Source organism: Tupaia chinensis, unplaced genomic scaffold (genome assembly GCF_000334495.1).
Source record: "Tupaia chinensis unplaced genomic scaffold, TupChi_1.0 Scaffold000270_1, whole genome shotgun sequence".
In the NCBI taxonomy this organism is placed as follows: Eukaryota; Metazoa; Chordata; class Mammalia; order Scandentia; family Tupaiidae; genus Tupaia; species Tupaia belangeri.
This window is the reverse complement of record NW_006159750.1, coordinates 3,622,297-3,640,226: the sequence shown is the minus strand read 5'-3', so window position 1 is coordinate 3,640,226 and position 17,930 is coordinate 3,622,297. Positions and strand designations below refer to the sequence as shown.

At 38.7% G+C, this 17,930-nt stretch overlaps 1 protein-coding gene across 1 annotated transcript in view; it reads left to right on the top strand.

Annotated features, from left to right (window-relative positions):
* The window catches only part of VAV3 (vav guanine nucleotide exchange factor 3), a gene marked incomplete at its 5' end in the record, with an annotated part of 378,218 nt that overhangs the window by 301,130 nt on the left and 59,158 nt on the right, over window positions 1–17,930 (top strand). The window contains one exon of the mRNA XM_027772272.1: window positions 9,016–9,152. Coding sequence (XP_027628073.1) covers window positions 9,016–9,152 — 137 coding nt within the window. The remainder of the gene's footprint in view (window positions 1–9,015; window positions 9,153–17,930) is intronic.

Sequence of the window (17,930 nt, the reverse complement as noted above, 5' to 3'; positions counted from 1 at the left end):
TGGTCTGCAGTAGCGAGGACTCTGCTAGGTGTCTGTAAAATGGGCCCTAGTTCCACCTCTGCTTCTAACTAGCTGCTTAAATTTAGATACTTTATGCCACTTTGATTCTTAGTTTTATGATGTGAAAAATAAGGTAGGCAGACTATGTGATAATTCTCTTACTTTGAAATTGTCTGATTGTGTTACCTTTCTCTCTCTCTCTCTCTCTCTCTCTCTCTCTCTCTAAAGATGATGAAACAGTTCAGGCTATGTTTCTCCTCCTGGGCTCATCACATCCCTGGGAATGGTTATTTGTTGCCAAACACATGGCATGCTCTTCTAGAACATTTATCTTAATTAAAGATTTTAGCTACATATGGTTTTATCACTAAAATGTGTAGAATGTTAAATTTACATGGATTATTCTTCTTTAGATTTGCCCAAGGGAATGTGCACCCACCAAAGAGAGAGACAGGGAGAGGGAGGAGAGAAAGAACCCTCCCCCATGGGGCATGGTCACACTGCAATCCTTTCGCCTTTTCTCTATCCTCTTATGATTTGTGGCATGTTTTCCAAGTCACCAGGGTCAGGATTCCAACCATGTAGTCAGCCATATGAGACCTGGCTTCCTTAACCACTAAGCCCTGGAGCTAGCTCAGATCTGCATGGGTTTTAAAGTAACACATGAAAATATATAGGTTTTGTATATTTGGTAGCCTATAATATTAATAAAGGAAAAACATTTCAAATGGAATTATTTTATTTTTCACCCTGATTCATGGTTCACTAATGCACTCAATAGGCAATACCAAGGAGTGGGACTAGCAGATGGTGTAATGGTTACATCACTGGATTCCCATGTAGTTGACCGTGGTTGGAGTTCCAGACCCAGCGGCTTAAAAGTCAGGCTGGGCACATGTGCATGCATGCCCAAGATCCCAAGAGAGTAGAAGAGAAGGGATTGCAATGTGGCCATTCCCCCTGGGGGGGTGGGGTGATTGCTCACTTTCTGTCTCTCTGTCTCTCTCTATCTCTACAGCAAGCACACATGCCCTAATAGCAAAAGTCCATAAATCAACCAAATGCCAAAGAGTGACTAGTCAGTGTTAGGAAGTTGGAGGAAGACATCCCTGCCTGATCACTGCCTGATCCTTGTTTCACTGTGAGCAGTGATAGTGCTGTTCTTTTCATTTGACTCATCGTTGTTTATCCAAGTAGTAGGCTTCTCTGAGTGAAAAGTTTTAAAATCCTCAGTAGGGAGTGTTCCCTTTGTGAACGATTAGTTCTTCAGATCAGTTCATTTTCTGTTACCTTGTCTGCTTCTGTTGTAGCAGGTGGTTTCCAATTGGAGGCTCCTCTGTCTCCTCTATGAAGAACAACACTTGAGTGAAAGAGCAGAGCTTACTTGGAATCAGCCCTGTAAGATGTGATGGACAGGGGATGCCCAGCCTACCAGGCCACTCAGCCTGGTAGTCAGGACCTGAGGCTTAGATTGCAACCTTGTATCAAGAAGGGCCCAGAAGTTAACTGAAAGAAAGAAATTTATCAAAAATAAAACATATTTTAGGGTACTACTCACTGTCTATTAAAAGAGAATTTCCTAGATTTTCTTCTTCTAAACCATAGGATACCTGTGCTAGTATGTGTGTATATGTGTGTGTGTGTGTGTGTGCGCACGTGTGTATGAGAAAGAGAGAGAGAGAGATCACCTCCCGAGGGCATGGCCATACCACAATTCCTTCTCAATAATCCTCTTGAAATTTTGGACATGCTTGTGCATACACATGCCTGGAGTGATTTTCAAGCCCCTGGGTCCAGAACTCTAACTGTGATTGGCCATGTGGGAGTCTCGTACCTTCACCACCACACCACTTGCTGGCCCCAAATTATCTAGAATATTTATGGACAGGAATATTTTTAAAAAATGCACAGTGGATAGGCAGACTATGTGATAATTCTCTTACTTTGAAATTGTCTGATTGTGTTACCTTTCTCTCTCTCTCTCTCTCTCTCTCTCTCTCTCTCTAAAGATGATGAAACAGTTCAGGCTATGTTTCTCCTCCTGGGCTCATCACATCCCTGGGAATGGTTATTTGTTGCCAAACACATGGCATGCTCTTCTAGAACATTTATCTTAATTAAAGATTTTAGCTACATATGGTTTTATCACTAAAATGTGTAGAATGTTAAATTTACATGGATTATTCTTCTTTAGATTTGCCCAAGGGAATGTGCACCCACCAAAGAGAGAGACAGGGAGAGGGAGGAGAGAAAGAACCCTCCCCCATGGGGCATGGTCACACTGCAATCCTTTCGCCTTTTCTCTATCCTCTTATGATTTGTGGCATGTTTTCCAAGTCACCAGGGTCAGGATTCCAACCATGTAGTCAGCCATATGAGACCTGGCTTCCTTAACCACTAAGCCCTGGAGCTAGCTCAGATCTGCATGGGTTTTAAAGTAACACATGAAAATATATAGGTTTTGTATATTTGGTAGCCTATAATATTAATAAAGGAAAAACATTTCAAATGGAATTATTTTATTTTTCACCCTGATTCATGGTTCACTAATGCACTCAATAGGCAATACCAAGGAGTGGGACTAGCAGATGGTGTAATGGTTACATCACTGGATTCCCATGTAGTTGACCGTGGTTGGAGTTCCAGACCCAGCGGCTTAAAAGTCAGGCTGGGCACATGTGCATGCATGCCCAAGATCCCAAGAGAGTAGAAGAGAAGGGATTGCAATGTGGCCATTCCCCCTGGGGGGGTGGGGTGATTGCTCACTTTCTGTCTCTCTGTCTCTCTCTATCTCTACAGCAAGCACACATGCCCTAATAGCAAAAGTCCATAAATCAACCAAATGCCAAAGAGTGACTAGTCAGTGTTAGGAAGTTGGAGGAAGACATCCCTGCCTGATCACTGCCTGATCCTTGTTTCACTGTGAGCAGTGATAGTGCTGTTCTTTTCATTTGACTCATCGTTGTTTATCCAAGTAGTAGGCTTCTCTGAGTGAAAAGTTTTAAAATCCTCAGTAGGGAGTGTTCCCTTTGTGAACGATTAGTTCTTCAGATCAGTTCATTTTCTGTTACCTTGTCTGCTTCTGTTGTAGCAGGTGGTTTCCAATTGGAGGCTCCTCTGTCTCCTCTATGAAGAACAACACTTGAGTGAAAGAGCAGAGCTTACTTGGAATCAGCCCTGTAAGATGTGATGGACAGGGGATGCCCAGCCTACCAGGCCACTCAGCCTGGTAGTCAGGACCTGAGGCTTAGATTGCAACCTTGTATCAAGAAGGGCCCAGAAGTTAACTGAAAGAAAGAAATTTATCAAAAATAAAACATATTTTAGGGTACTACTCACTGTCTATTAAAAGAGAATTTCCTAGATTTTCTTCTTCTAAACCATAGGATACCTGTGCTAGTATGTGTGTATATGTGTGTGTGTGTGTGTGTGCGCGCGTGTGTATGAGAAAGAGAGAGAGAGAGATCACCTCCCGAGGGCATGGCCATACCACAATTCCTTCTCAATAATCCTCTTGAAATTTTGGACATGCTTGTGCATACACATGCCTGGAGTGATTTTCAAGCCCCTGGGTCCAGAACTCTAACTGTGATTGGCCATGTGGGAGTCTCGTACCTTCACCACCACACCACTTGCTGGCCCCAAATTATCTAGAATATTTATGGACAGGAATATTTTTAAAAAATGCACAGTGGATGAAAGCCCGTGCTCAGCCATAGTGTCCTGGAGTTCACCTGTCTGAACACCTGTCATTCAGTAGACAGACTGCAGACTGTTTTGAGGGCAGGACACTTGTCCTTGCTGTGTTCTGAAACTGTCATGCCTAGCGCTTACAGGATGTGCTTAAGACACGTTTAATGAACGAATGAATATGTTATGCTTATGATCAGTTTCCCATGATAAACCAACTACATCCTCTGACATCTTGTAAAACTAATTATTTTTTAATATGGCTGTGTTTAGATTTTAAATTAGGCCTCAGAGGTGAAAGGCCAGCACATTACTGACAGCCCATTTATCTAGTAGACAGCACTCTCTTCTAAGGTATTGCCCTGAGGAAGCCCTTTGCATTAGGGCAGTGTTAGGAGCTCATCAATAGATATTAATCTATATTGTGGCAATCACTTCTTTTCCCCTGCTTAGAAAACACAGTGGTTGATATTGGTATGGTTAGCCATTAAGTTCATCGATGCTTGAAGGTTTCTGTGAAAGTTATCAGTGAAATAGTTTATAGTTGATGAATTATTTAATATTTTATTAGAATTAATTTTAAAACACATTTTAAAAAATTCTTGGTATTTGTCTCTTAGTGGCATTATGAATTCATCTTTAAAGAGAAATCTTATTTCAGATTTCCCTTTTAAAAAACTTCTGTATTGTTTCAAAAAACTCTGTAGTTCCACATATGCTCATGTGACTTTAGTTTTATACAACCAGAACCCCATAATTATTGATAGACTATCGCCATCTTTTTAATATTGCCAGTTCTTCTGCTTTAACTCCTCACACATCAGGATGATTTGAAGACCTTGTCTGATTTGAGACCAAGCACAATTACTGGTGTGTGCAAAAGTTAAAGGGCAAAATTATCCATAAGTTTTAAATTAAGGTTATAATTAGCTGTACAACAAAGCATTTGCTGTAGGGGATAAAGCAAGCTAACATAACTAAACATTTGGCAGGAGACCTAATTTTGGTTAGGTGTTTTAACCATACTCCCTTAGATAAGGATAAATGGTTATAAAAAGTTTGGGGAACTTTCAAGATTGCTCAGATATACATATAGTAATTACACACTATTTGCATTGAATAATGCAAAATATAGTTGCTGTATCAACGTTCAGATTTTGGTAAGTAACACTGCAACTGTGCCAACATATCCATTGGCAACGCAGCTCTGAAGCAGAAAGGAAACTAAGCAGCTACTGACTCTACCTTTTCCTCAAAGGAAAGCCGCAGCTTTCTGGGATGAGTTGTGAGTTTCTGACATAATGAAATGTATATTTTTGAATCATTTTTAAAGGACAATCTGTGGCTGTTTATTTCTAATTAATCATGGTTAATGAGGAAAACTACTTTTCTACTTTTGCAGTTTATGCTATTATGTATCTTAGAATCCCTTGGAGTATGTATCCATCCTTTTCCAAGGGGAAATATGATTTTTTTTTAAGGAATTAAGATTTTAAGCCCGAACAAACTTTGAAAGACTAATCTATAAAAAGAAGATTTGCCTTCTTCAGCACAATTTCAGATGGAAGAAGGCAGGTCAATGGAGAAAAGTTACACACAGATTTCTGAGTAAGTTTCAGGAAGACCTTATTAATAAACCGTATTCAACAGCGACTGCGTTGTCATGGGGATGTGCGGTAAATATTGTGCTGGACATTTTTAAACAGAGGTTAAAACATGCCAGGCGTATTTCATAAGAGGAGAGACAAACCTTCACTAAATCAACACTAAATGGCTATTTGAAATAGAAACATCTGTAAATCTAATTTATGCCAGTCTTGATCTCATTTATGAAGTGTGATGCCTGCTGTGACAGTAGATTGCGTTAACAATTATTTTGGTGACTGCTGATGTGAAATGTAACCCATTCCCTTATTCTAATTGCAATTTTTTATTTATCAGTTAAGGTGGATATGTTCACCCTCTTAGCGATGTTGCAGGGCTTTTTTCTGTAAAAGAAGAGAAGATAAAGGGGTCTTTTGAAAAGCAACCATTCATCCTGTCAGTACTGTAGAATGCCTACTACATGCTAGTGTCTGAAGCAAGGAGCAAAGTGTCAGAACGCATCACGTCACTGAGCTGTTGCATCATTCCTGTTATCCTTTGATTTCTGTAACCCCAAAACCCTGATAGAAAATCAGGAGGGGAATAGTGTACCATCAGAAATTAACAGCTGAAGATTATCCGAACAAATGACCCCCCAAAAAAGAATTCTAGGCCCAGTCATGGTGGAATGGAAAGTAGGATGCTGCTGCACTACTGTCTATGCACTACTGGGAAGCGCATAGAAGGCCCAGATTCTGACCCCACATCAGTCTAAACATGCCAGGTACAGTTGCAGGCATCTCTCAGCCTCTCACTGACTGAGGGGGCTGGGCAGGAAGGTTGCAGCATGGCAAGACCCTATCAAAGCACCTACCTTTCATTCTCTTCCTCCCTCCCCATCTCTCATCAAAACTCACAACTCATCCAGAAAAAAAAAAAAAAGAAAGCATATGAGTGAAATGGACACTGTACAAGTTTGCTTATAGCTAAATTGAGGTTAGTGACAGTGTCCTTTTGGTTACTATCTCGGCTCAATCATAATTTTTGATAAGGCTTACAATTTTTTTTTTTTAGGAGTGAAGTTACAACATCCCTATAACACTATAGATTAATACTTCTAGATTAACTTACTAAATAAAACTTGTATCCAAGAAAAGAGTACTAACAAATATGGTAGAATAAGTGAAAACACTAGGAATAAGTGAGACTATGACAACAGAGTCCATCGTGCCTACTTTGCAACATAGCTAAGTCTTATTTCTTGACTGGAATACATTTATATATGTATCCTTTTCATTTTAATATAATAATTTTACAAGACTTCAAATTATGGGCATTCCGATTCATCTAAAAAGGATGCATGAGGCAGCATTGCTCCATGCCTGACATCTTACAACCTTCCTTACAGCCTGGGCGTTTTTATATTTTAATCCCTAGTATATATTTGGGTGGCAACATATCATCAAAGTTTATTTTTGCCTTTTTTCTAAGCACTCTGAATTTTCAATCATTTCTTCTTAAGAACAATGAACTATGGAATGTGGACAATAAGGGAACTGCCATTTCCTTCATTTTTTCACAAGACTCTGCTCCTTTTTATCCCTGTGGCTCGTGGCAGTAGAGACAACTGCAGCGAAGGCCAGGGCTCTAAAGTGGCCCCAATATTTAAGGTCACATTAGCTATTTCAGATTTTAATTAATAATTTATTGCCATTAGTCTGTACTTCAAACCAGCATAAAAACAAAATTTCTTGGGAGTCTATCAAATGAGAAGCTTTCTTTGTCCTGGGAATACTCGACAAAACGGAGAGGCCAGCCATACCGCTGATCGCCACTGATGAAATGACTACCATGTAAACCAGAGTCCATTTAAAGATTCTAATTTGTTCTACATCCTCTTCCACATATTAAACTTCTAAAGTAGTTGTTGTGTAGATGGGATACCTAGGTTTCACTGTAAATTAACAGTCCCATCTTTATTTTATTTTATTTTATTTTGAGAGGTTTTTGCTATAGGGTATGTGTGCTCACCAGAAAGACAGAGACAGAGAGACAGAAAGTGAGAAATCCCCCCCTCGGGGGATGGCCACACCGCAATCTCTTCTCCATTCTCTTCTTGGTATCTTGGGCACACACGCACCCAGTATGAATTTAAGCCACTGGGTCCGGGACTCGAACCACGATCAACCACATGGGAGTTCAGTGACATAGCCATTATGCCATCTGCTGGTCCCAACAGTCCCATCTTAATAGAAATGTGTAAAATAACACATTTCTGTACTCAAAGTGTTTACAGTGTGTTGAGAAAAAAAAAAAGAATAAGTCTGATAAACATTTCACTGAAGGGTTTTCCTGTGGGGTGTTGTTTTTGGAAAAGTCAATAAAATCTGCTGTTTGTGTCAGGGTGCCACCTTCAAACCTCTGGTGGGGAAATGCTCCATTGCAAGATGTGGGATTAAAAAAGTCATCCCTCCAGGGGTTCTGTGGATGGGAACTGAAGCAAAGGGGAGATGGAGCAACTCCTAACATGCCTCAGCAGCTGCAGCAGCTAATTGGGGTGAAGGGCATGATGTTTCAGCCTTCTGCCTTCTGATTGGCTGAGTTGATAAAGCGTTGACTGAAGCTTTTCAGTTCTGTTTAACTTCTAGCAACATTTGTTTTCCCAATCCTCTGGGGTGGTGTTGGAAAGGACTTTGAGGACCATATTAAACTCTCTGCTAGAGCATTTCATGGATCTGTTGAGCTCTTTTCTAGGTAACCTGACATCTAGAACTGAAAGACAGATATTCATCCACTTTATACATTTAGTATAGCATTTCAACCAGTTATAGCTTCACTGCGGTCAATCATTAGAATAAAAACTCCTGAAGTGTAGTGAGCAATGGCTTAAGTCCCAACTGTGCAACAAAAACCGTGTGTCTGAGTGATTGCTCTCTCAGGAGGGAGCCCTTTCACCTCTCGATGAAAAAATGACTACGAAGTTGTCCATTTGTGGCTGGTATTGGTGCAATTAGGCCCGTGTGCAATTGAAGCTGCTCTTTCTCAAAGATGAAATATTGAACTGAGACCCTCATTGCACATTCAGAGAAATACACAGGAAAGGGATGGATCTGTATTTCAAGTATTGTTGATGCTATTGGCTTAGACACGTTGCCGTTATTGTGTCTGTTTTGCAAGCCTAAATTTGAGCCTGAAGAGTTTCTCCATATAAATGTCTTAAGTATTGCAGTGGCACATCCATCACTTTTTTTGCTTTTGAATTATAAAGATAACCTTAAGATATGAGCCTTAGACTGGGCAATGTGATACATACACAGAAAGGGTGAGCCTCCTTACTGATGAAATCAGCCAATGCCCAAGAGGAAGGTAATAGGCAGAAAGGATAGAGTTGATGAAAAAATTGATTCTTTTCCATTAAACTGTATGTGATGTGTTTTTTTTTTTTATGAAGCAGGCATCAGCTGAAAGAAATATTTTTTCAACTAAAAAGAGATTGATGGTGAAGGGGAAAAAAGTATGTAAGGGATCAGGGGATAAATATGTGTCTTATTCTATTACCATCTCAGATAATGAGAAAGCTAGAAAACATTCCATTGTAGTGACTTCAGATGTTTCGTTGCACTCGGTGATATTAAAACTTTACTGTTAACAATGGCGCTCTCTCTCTCTCTATTTTTAAGTACAGTTAGTCTTCACACATCATTATTTTCTGAATTCTAAACTTACGTTGCTTATTTTCAGGTTTACCGAAGATGCAGGTCATTAGGAACTATACTGGAACACCACCCCCAGCTCTTCATGAGGGGCCCCCATTGCACATCCAGGCAGGGGACACAGTCGAACTTCTGAGAGGAGATGCACATAGTCTGTTTTGGCAGGTACTATCCAAATTACAATGGTTTTGATTTAATGGATGATGTATTATCACTTAAAGAATAAAGCTCTTGTTTTTAGAAACTGCATGCTTTCAGCTTCAGAAATTTTACATCACGTGGGGGGAAATTAATTTCCATTAATCTTCCCCATATTTACCAATGCCAAAGTGGCAATGAGCATTAGAATGCTATAGAAAAATAGTATCAGTGCTGTGGGTCCTAATTACCATTTTTATTAAAAATTCATACTTTGCCAGAACATTTTTTCCAAATCCAGGACCTATGGGTATAATCTCATTTGCATGGCTTTAATATATTAACAGTTCACTTCAGGGGAACTACCTAATTAGCTTGCTTGTGGCCATTTCTGACCATATTGGATTTTTGCCAATCCAAAGTAATACCTGCAGTTCTCAGAGGTGCTCTAGGCATTATTCATGAAGTATATGAAATGTGAAAAGTAAGCGAACATGTTGATGTTTGCTAGGGATGAAATCTCTCTCAGCTAGTACGCTTATATTTGGTTCAAAGATTTTCTTAACTGAGATCAATCATGTTATGATTTGATAAAACTGGATGGTCGAAGAATGCTGCTGATCATTACATTACTTTCTAATATTTGTTAGAAATATTTCCCAACAGAGTTAAAGAATTTTTAAAACATCTATTGTGTATTGAGGGAAAGGGGAGGAAGGATCAATAGGAAGGCTAGCACATGAGTGAAATCTGATGAGATGAGAAGAGAGAAAGCAGATAACCCATTGTGTAATATGATAGTGATAACTATTTCATTTATTTGAAGCTATTTTCTTATCTGCTATCTTGTTACATAAGAATGCCCTTCAATTGCGCATTTTTCTCTCAACCATGGTATCAATCCCTGTAACCAATGGCTTTTCCAGAGATCCACCATTCTTAAGTATCCCACTCCTCTCATACCTTATCCTTTCCAGAAAAGGTTAGAGTAACAGACTTAAATTCTGTTATCTCCTTTTCTTTCTTTCCTTTTTTTCTTTTTTTTAAGATTTATTTATTTATTCATTTATTGTTATTTTAATTTAGCCAGAGAAAGAGAGAGAAAAGGAAAGTAAGCAAGTTTGCCAGATCTGGAACTGAAACCATGGTCAGCCATGTGGGAGTCCAGTGCCTGTTAACTACCATGCCACCCACCAGCCCCAAATTCTGTTATCTCTTCCATCCACTCCTGCATCTCTCAATCTAATGACAAAACATACTTGCATCTTCCAGTTATTATGTTCTTCTTATTCAAGAATTCTCTTTCTTTTTGCATTTTCCATTCCATGTTCCCTTGGCTGGCTCTTGACCTCTAAATTTTCAACTTTATTTTCTTCACTGACTCTTTTTATATAGGATATAAATATGCTTAATCTCTTTACATCTTAAAATACATATAATCCACCCTTTCTCTGGTTATATCGGGCTCCTTTGATCTCTCACACCCTCTCACTCTCTTCCTTTCCCATACCCAAAACTAAGTCTGTTGAGGAAATCGTCTTGGCTCAATCTCTGCCCACTACTTTCTGTTCATAATTCTGGTTTCTGCAAAAATCACTAGTATCACTAGTGCCACTCATTTAAAGACCCCCCCCCAAAAAAAAATCCCATCTTTCAGATATATAATAAACTACACACATTTTTAAGTGTACAATTTTGTAAGTTTTAACAAGTGTATGTACAATTGATGCCATCACTATGATAAAAATAATAAAGATCCATTAACTCCCAATGTCATTTTTACCCCTTTATAATCTCTCCCTCATACCCCTACCTGTTGCCTCCCCAACCCAAACTCTTTGGGAACCACCATTTCACTTTCAGACTGTAGATGAGTTTGTGTTTCTATAATCCTATGTAGTTCATCATATAGTATATATTCTTCTTTGTATGACTTTTTTCACTCAACATAACTCTCTGAATTGCTAATTATTATTCTATGTATAGATACAGCAAAATTTTGTTTATCTGTTAATCTGTTTATGGACTTTCAGGTTGCTACCTATTTTGGCCTATTACAAATAAAGCTATGAGCATTCAAGTATAAGTCTTTGTATGGACATGTATATTTCCATACCCCTTAACTAAATACCAGGAAGGGGATGGACCAATCATTTGTAGATACATGATTGTATTTTTTTTTTTTTGAGAGATTTTCACTGTAGGGCGCGTGCGCTCGCCAGACAGACAGAGAGAGACACAGAGACAGAAAGCGAGAAATCACCCCCCAGGGGGGATGGTCACGCCGCAACCCCCTCTCCTCCACTCTCCTCCCGGGATCCTGGGCACGCACCCACACACGCCCGGCGTGAGTTCCAAGCCACCGGGTCTGCGACACGAGCCGCGGTCGACCACGTGGGAGTCCAGCGACACAGCCATTAGGCCAACTGCTGGTTCCCCATGATTGTATTTTTGAGAAAACACCAAACTGTATTTTTCAAAGTCACCATACCATGTTATGTTTACATCAGTTGTATATGAGAGTTCTAAGTTCTCCATATGCTTGCCAATATTGGTTATGGCTATGCTTTTTAATTTTATCTATTTTAACAGGTATATAGTGACATGTTATCATGGCTTTAATTTGTATTTTTCTAATGACTAATAACGTTGAGAATCTCTTCATGTGCTTATTTATCGTCTGTATACTTTCACTGTTGAGATTTTCTTGTGTTTTCTCTCAGAATTTTCATAGTTTAGGTTTCACATTTAGGCTTATGATTATTTTGAATTATTTTTCTATGTGATGTGAATGCTATTAATTTGTTTGCATATGGATACCCAAGTGTTGCAGTCAAAAAAGACATTTTTTTTTTCTCCACTGGATTGTTGTTTCATTCTTAGAGAACGAGTTTGTCTGGGACCAGCAGTTGGCATAATGGCTATATTGCTGGATTCCCACGCAGTTAACCGTGGTTCGGGTCCCAGACCCAGTGGCTTAAACTCAAGCCAGGCATGTGTGTGTGCATGCCCAAGATCCCAAGAGGATAATGGAAGAGAAGGGATTGTGGTGTGGCCATCCCCCCGGGGGGTGATTTCTCGCTTTCTGTCTCTGTTTCTCTCTGTCTTTCTGGTGAGTGCACGTGCCCTATAGCAAAAACCTCTCAAAAAATAAAATAAAATAAAAAGAGAGAGAATGAGTTTTCCTGTACGTATGTAGATCTGTTTCTAGACTTACTGTTCTGTTTCATTGATTGCTTTCTCCATCTTTCTACTAATATGATGCTGTCTTGCTTACTGTAGCCAGTAAGAAGTTTTGAATTCAGATAATATTAGTCCTTTAAATTCATGTTCTTCTTGGGACCAGCAGTTAGTGTAATGGCTATGTTGCTGAACTCCCATGTAGTTGACTGCAGTTTTAGTTCCGGACCTGGTGGCTTAAACTCAGGCCAGGCGCATGTGCATGTGTGCCCAAGATCCCGAGAGGAGAATGGAGGAAAAGAAAGGGATTGTGGCATGGCCATGCCCCCTGGCGGGTGATTTCTGGCTTTCTGTCTCTCTGTCTCTCTCTGTCTCTCTGGTGAGCACACATGCCCTATAGCAAAAAACTTTCAAAAAAAAACAAAAAAATTCATGTTCTTCTTTGTTCAAAGTGTTTTTTGTTTTTGTCTTTTTTTTTTTTTTCTATTTTTGGTCCTTTGCATTTGTATAAATTCTAGAATTATCTTGTCAATTTTGCCAATAAAATCCTGCTAGGATTTTCTCTGGGATTGTATTGAATTGAGATCAGTGTGGGAGAGTATATATCTTAACAATATTGGCCCTTCTGATTACTAAACATGATATATTCTCCATTTATTTAGGTTTTCTTGGATTTCTCAGAATGTTTTGTAGTTGTCAGTTAAGGTCATGCATATCTTTTGACATAATTATCTGTAATTACTTCATATTTCATTTTGATGCTATTGTAAATGATGGTGTTAAAATTTTATTTTCTGCTATTCATTGCTAGTATATAGAAATACAGTTGATTTTTGTGTATCAATCTCTTCTTCCATAACTCTTGTTAAACTCAGTTTTTCTTGTAGCTTTTATTCTGTAGATTTTAGCATATTTTAAGTATAGACAGTCAGATTGTCAACTGTTTTTACTTCTTTCTTTACAATCTAAGTGTTTCCATTTTTTTTTATTGACCTGTAGCAATGACTAGACCGGTCAGTAAATAGAAATGGTGAAAGTGTAGGTCCTTGCCTTATTCCTGATCTCAGGTAGATGACATTAATTCTACCATTAAGCATGATGTTATCTATATTTTTTCATAAATGCCCTTTATCAATTTGAGGGTATTTCCTCCTCCTCTGGTTTGCTGTCAGGTTTTTGTTTTTGGTTATAGGATTCTTTTGATTTTTTTTCTTTCTTTTTTTTTTTTGTTTTGCTATAGGGCACAGGTACTTGCCAAAAAGCCAGGGAGAGAAAGAGAGAGAGTGTGAAACCATCCTCCTTGAGCAGATAGCTGCAACGTAGTTTCTTCTCTTTCATTCTCCTCGAGATTTTAGCTTATACACACGTTTCTGGTGTGATTTTCAAGGTACCAGGTCGGGGACTCAAACCACAGAGTCAGCCATCTGGGATCCAGCTGCCTTAACTTTCATTCTGCCTGCTGGCTTCTGTTGACAGTTTTTAAATCAGTAATGAATGTCAAATTTTGTCAAATGCTCATTCTGTATCAGTTGAAATGATCATTTCTTTTTAGTTTATTAATGTGGTGAACTTGACTGATTTTTGTATGTTAAACCGATCTTGCTTCCCTAAGGTAATGCTCTATTAGCAATGACTTATTATCCTTTTTATGTATTGTATTCTTTTCTTATAGTACCTTTATCTGGTTTGGGTAATACCATACTCAAAGAATGAATTGGAAACTATTCCTTTGCCTCTAATTTTATGAATGAGATTTTATAGGATTGACATTTCTTCTTAAAGCATTCTGTACAATGTACTAGAGAAGCTATTGAGGCCTAACTTGGAGATTCCTTAGTAGGAAGTGTCTGTTTGTTTGTTTGTTTTGCTTTGCTTTTGTTTTTGTTTTCTTGGAGAGAAAAAGACAGGCATCCTTGACAGAGTCTTGTTGCACTGTTAGCTCCTTCCCATAGTTCTTCAGCCAGTCAGGATCTTAACGTGCTCATGCTCAATGAATTTCAAGTCAACTCAGAATTCAAATGTATGATCAGCCAAGTGGCTTTCAGTACTGCAAATCAGTACACTAACACCTGTGTTATTGTGATGCTACTGTGGCTGGGACAGTAGGAAGTTTTTGAACTGCATACTTAATTTCATAACGTAGAGCTATCCAGGTAATTTCTTCTTGAGTGCATTTTGGTAGTTTGTGGTTTTCAAAGAATTTGTCCATTTTGTTTAAGTTGTCACATATAACAGCATGAAATTAATAATATTCCTTATCCTTTTAATATCTGTAGCATTTCTATTGGTGTTCTCTCTCTCATTCCTGATATTTGTAATATCAATCATCATTTTTTGGGAGTTTTTTGCTATAGGGCACATGTGCTTGCCAGAAAGATAGAGAGACAGAAAGCGAGAAATCACCCCCCAGGGGAGATGGCCATGCCACAATCCCTTTTCTTCCATCTTCCTCCCGAGATCTTGGGCATGCATGCACATGCGCCTGGCATGAGTTTAAGACACCAGGTCCGAGGCCCGAACCGTGGTCGATTACATGGGAGTCCAGCAACATAGCCATTACGCTAATTGCTGGTCCCGCAATCATCATTTTTATTTCCTGGCCAATATGATTAAGTAGGTATGAATTTCATTGATCTTCTTATAGGATAAGTTTTTGGTTTCACTGTTTCTATTTTTTTATAGTACTAATTTCTGCTTTGATTTATTACTTTTTTTTCTCCTTCCTTTGGGCTTGACTCTCTTTTTTCCTTCTCCCAGTTTCTTAAGGTAGACTGTTTGCTGTTAATTTAAGTACTTTCCTTCCTTTTTCTAATATAGGCACTTAGTATTGTAAATTTCTTTCTGAGTACTACTTTTGTTGCCTCTTCTCTTTGGGGATGTTAGATTTCAGTTTTGGTTACTTCCAAATATCTTTCAGGTGTCCTTTACATTTCTTTGTATAAGTTATTTAAAAACGTTTAGTTTCTAAACATTTAAGTTTATTATTATAAGTTATTTAAAAATGTTTAGTTTCTAAACATTTAAGGATTTCTTGGATGTATTTTTTCCCTTTATTTCAACTTATTTCCATATCTTAAAAGAGTATAGTGTCTGAATTGAATAATTTTAGCTTTATTTAAAGATTTGTTCATGGCCCAGAGTAGGGTCTGTCTTAATAAGTGTTGTGTGTGTACGTGAAAAGAATGTCTGTCCTGCTGTTTGGAGGTAGCATGGTCTACAAACGTTAATTATGTCCTAGTCATTGATAGTGTTGCTCAAGTCTTCTATACCCTTGTTGATTGACGACATAACCATCCAGTCCATGTATTTTCCTGCTGTCAAGTCTGACATCTTTGTGTGTTCTGTTTTTCCTCTCACTTGCTTCTCTCCACAACTCTTCAGTCATTGTATCTTCCTCATTTTATCTTCTAAATCGCTCTCAATGCATTTTCCCTCTCTCTGCTGCAGTTTTCTTCTCTGACTGGTGTATGGCATCTGAGACTACCTTCTAACTAGTCTCATCAGATACCTTCTAAAATTAATTCCCTTACACACACACACATCAACAGATATAATGTTAGTGAAAATTCTATAACATGAATTGCTGTTATTATCCTACTTTCATAGATGAGCGAATCGAGGCACTGTGAAGTTGACTAGCCTGCCCAAAGTCATACAACTAGTAACTTGACAGAGCTAGAATTCAAACCTAAGAATTTTGATCCCAGAGTTCAAGCTCTCAACTACTATGGTCTACCACTTCTGTTACATTTGTGTTATTTGTGAGTGAGTTTATGCTGCCATCCTAAACGTCAGGCTTCTTTAGGCTAGGAGACTGAGACTTTTGTACTACATAAGCTGGTTGCTATCTTTATGTGAGAGCAACCAGTTTCATGGGTTTGTTTGGTGACCATCAATGCTGTGAAATGTTTCAGTTTTGTATTTATTATATAGCAATTTATTTTGTCTCAGGATGCTGTAAATTGTTAAGGTAGCTCTCTGACTTCGCTCGGTATTGGCAGAAGTACTGGGAAAGCTGTAACATTCCCAAATAGCCTCAGCCACTGGGGTGGCAGCTGTTGTTAACCACTGTCTGGGAACTCAGCTGAGGCTCTCTGCCACCTTGACCTTTTCAGAGGCTCCTTGAGCTTCTTCACAGCATGGTAGTCTCATCTGGTAGCTGGCTTCAAGAATGTGAAAGCAGAAGGTGCCAAACTTATCTTCTTACGCCTTATGTTCTAGAACTGGAACAGAACTGCTTCTGCTGCTTTGTACTGGTTAAAACAGGTCATGGAGCAGCCCAGATGCAAGGGAAAGGGACTGAATCAATTGGTTACCAGTAGATCTATTTAGTAGTTTTCCAGAAACCATCAAAGTAACAGTGTTCCACAGACAGAAAGTATTTGTGAAGCTATCTGAGTAGGTCTAAGAATAAACTGATTTTGTAAGCAATCCCTAAGGGCACTGAAAGTCAAGCAGTTTCTCATAGTAGAGAGAAGGAAAGAAAATAGTCAAGCCAAGCACAAAATATTGAAGATGTTGGCACATAGAAGTGGCTTGCAAACTATAGGATGTTTGAGTCACTCTGAAGAGAGTGGAGGTGGGCCGGCAGGAATTCTTGAAACGTGTGTTGTGTACTTAGCTTTAAAAAGTCGCTTTTTACCTTATGTTTTTCTAACCAAACTCTCTGTTCCTTCCTATTATTATTATTTACAAATATCTTAGATTTGTAAAACTTAGTTGTGTAGTATCTTTTTTTAATCACTGTTTTTTCCTATCATATTAAGTCTAGATGGTGCTTTCAATTTTTTTCATAGTGTTTTCAGATTCATTATTTCTTTCATTCATCCCTTAGAGCACATGGTGTTGAAAGCAGGACCATAATTCAGATTCTGTGATAACCATCCCACTGCTCTTTTTCACTAAATTTTATTGCCTCCTATTCTTTATAGACAAAAAGAAAGACTTGATTAGTTGTCATTTCCTCTCAGCAGCTTGGAAACTTGAAGATTTTCTGGCATGACAGTAGAATGGCTTTGGAAACTTCAGGAAAATCACAGGAGAAATGAGAACCATTAGATGACAAAATATGTGTTGGTCTTTTTGTGGGGCATGGTTGGGGGAGACATGTAATGGGTGGGAACCAGTAAGTCTAATCTTTAGAATACAGAAAAATACTTAGCACGTTTCTTTTAGATCAGCATCTGTTGAGCTCCAACTCTGTATTCACTACTCAGACACTGCTCACCCTCCAATTGGCAACTCCCATTGTTGGTTTGATATTAGGTCTCCTGTCTGTAGAAGCAGTATTCATGCTTGCTGACAGCTGGTGATACGTTTGAATTCTCACTCATATGTTAGAAGTTTATGTAGTGTTTCTGACATAGATGTAAATGAGTCCAAATTGTCTTCTAGGTACATCTAAGTCTTCCCAAGGACTTTTAGCCAACAAATGCTAGCCTTATTGAAAGGATCAATGGCAGAGTGAGACAGTCTGGATTCAAGTCATGCATTTATAAGCAAAGAGCTCTATGGCTTGGGTCAAGTCATTAATCACTCTGAAGCTTAGTTTCTATCTACATTCCTCTGTTTATTCTGTGAAAGGGCTGGAAGTGCTCACCACTCTGAATCACCCAGGGGGCTTTG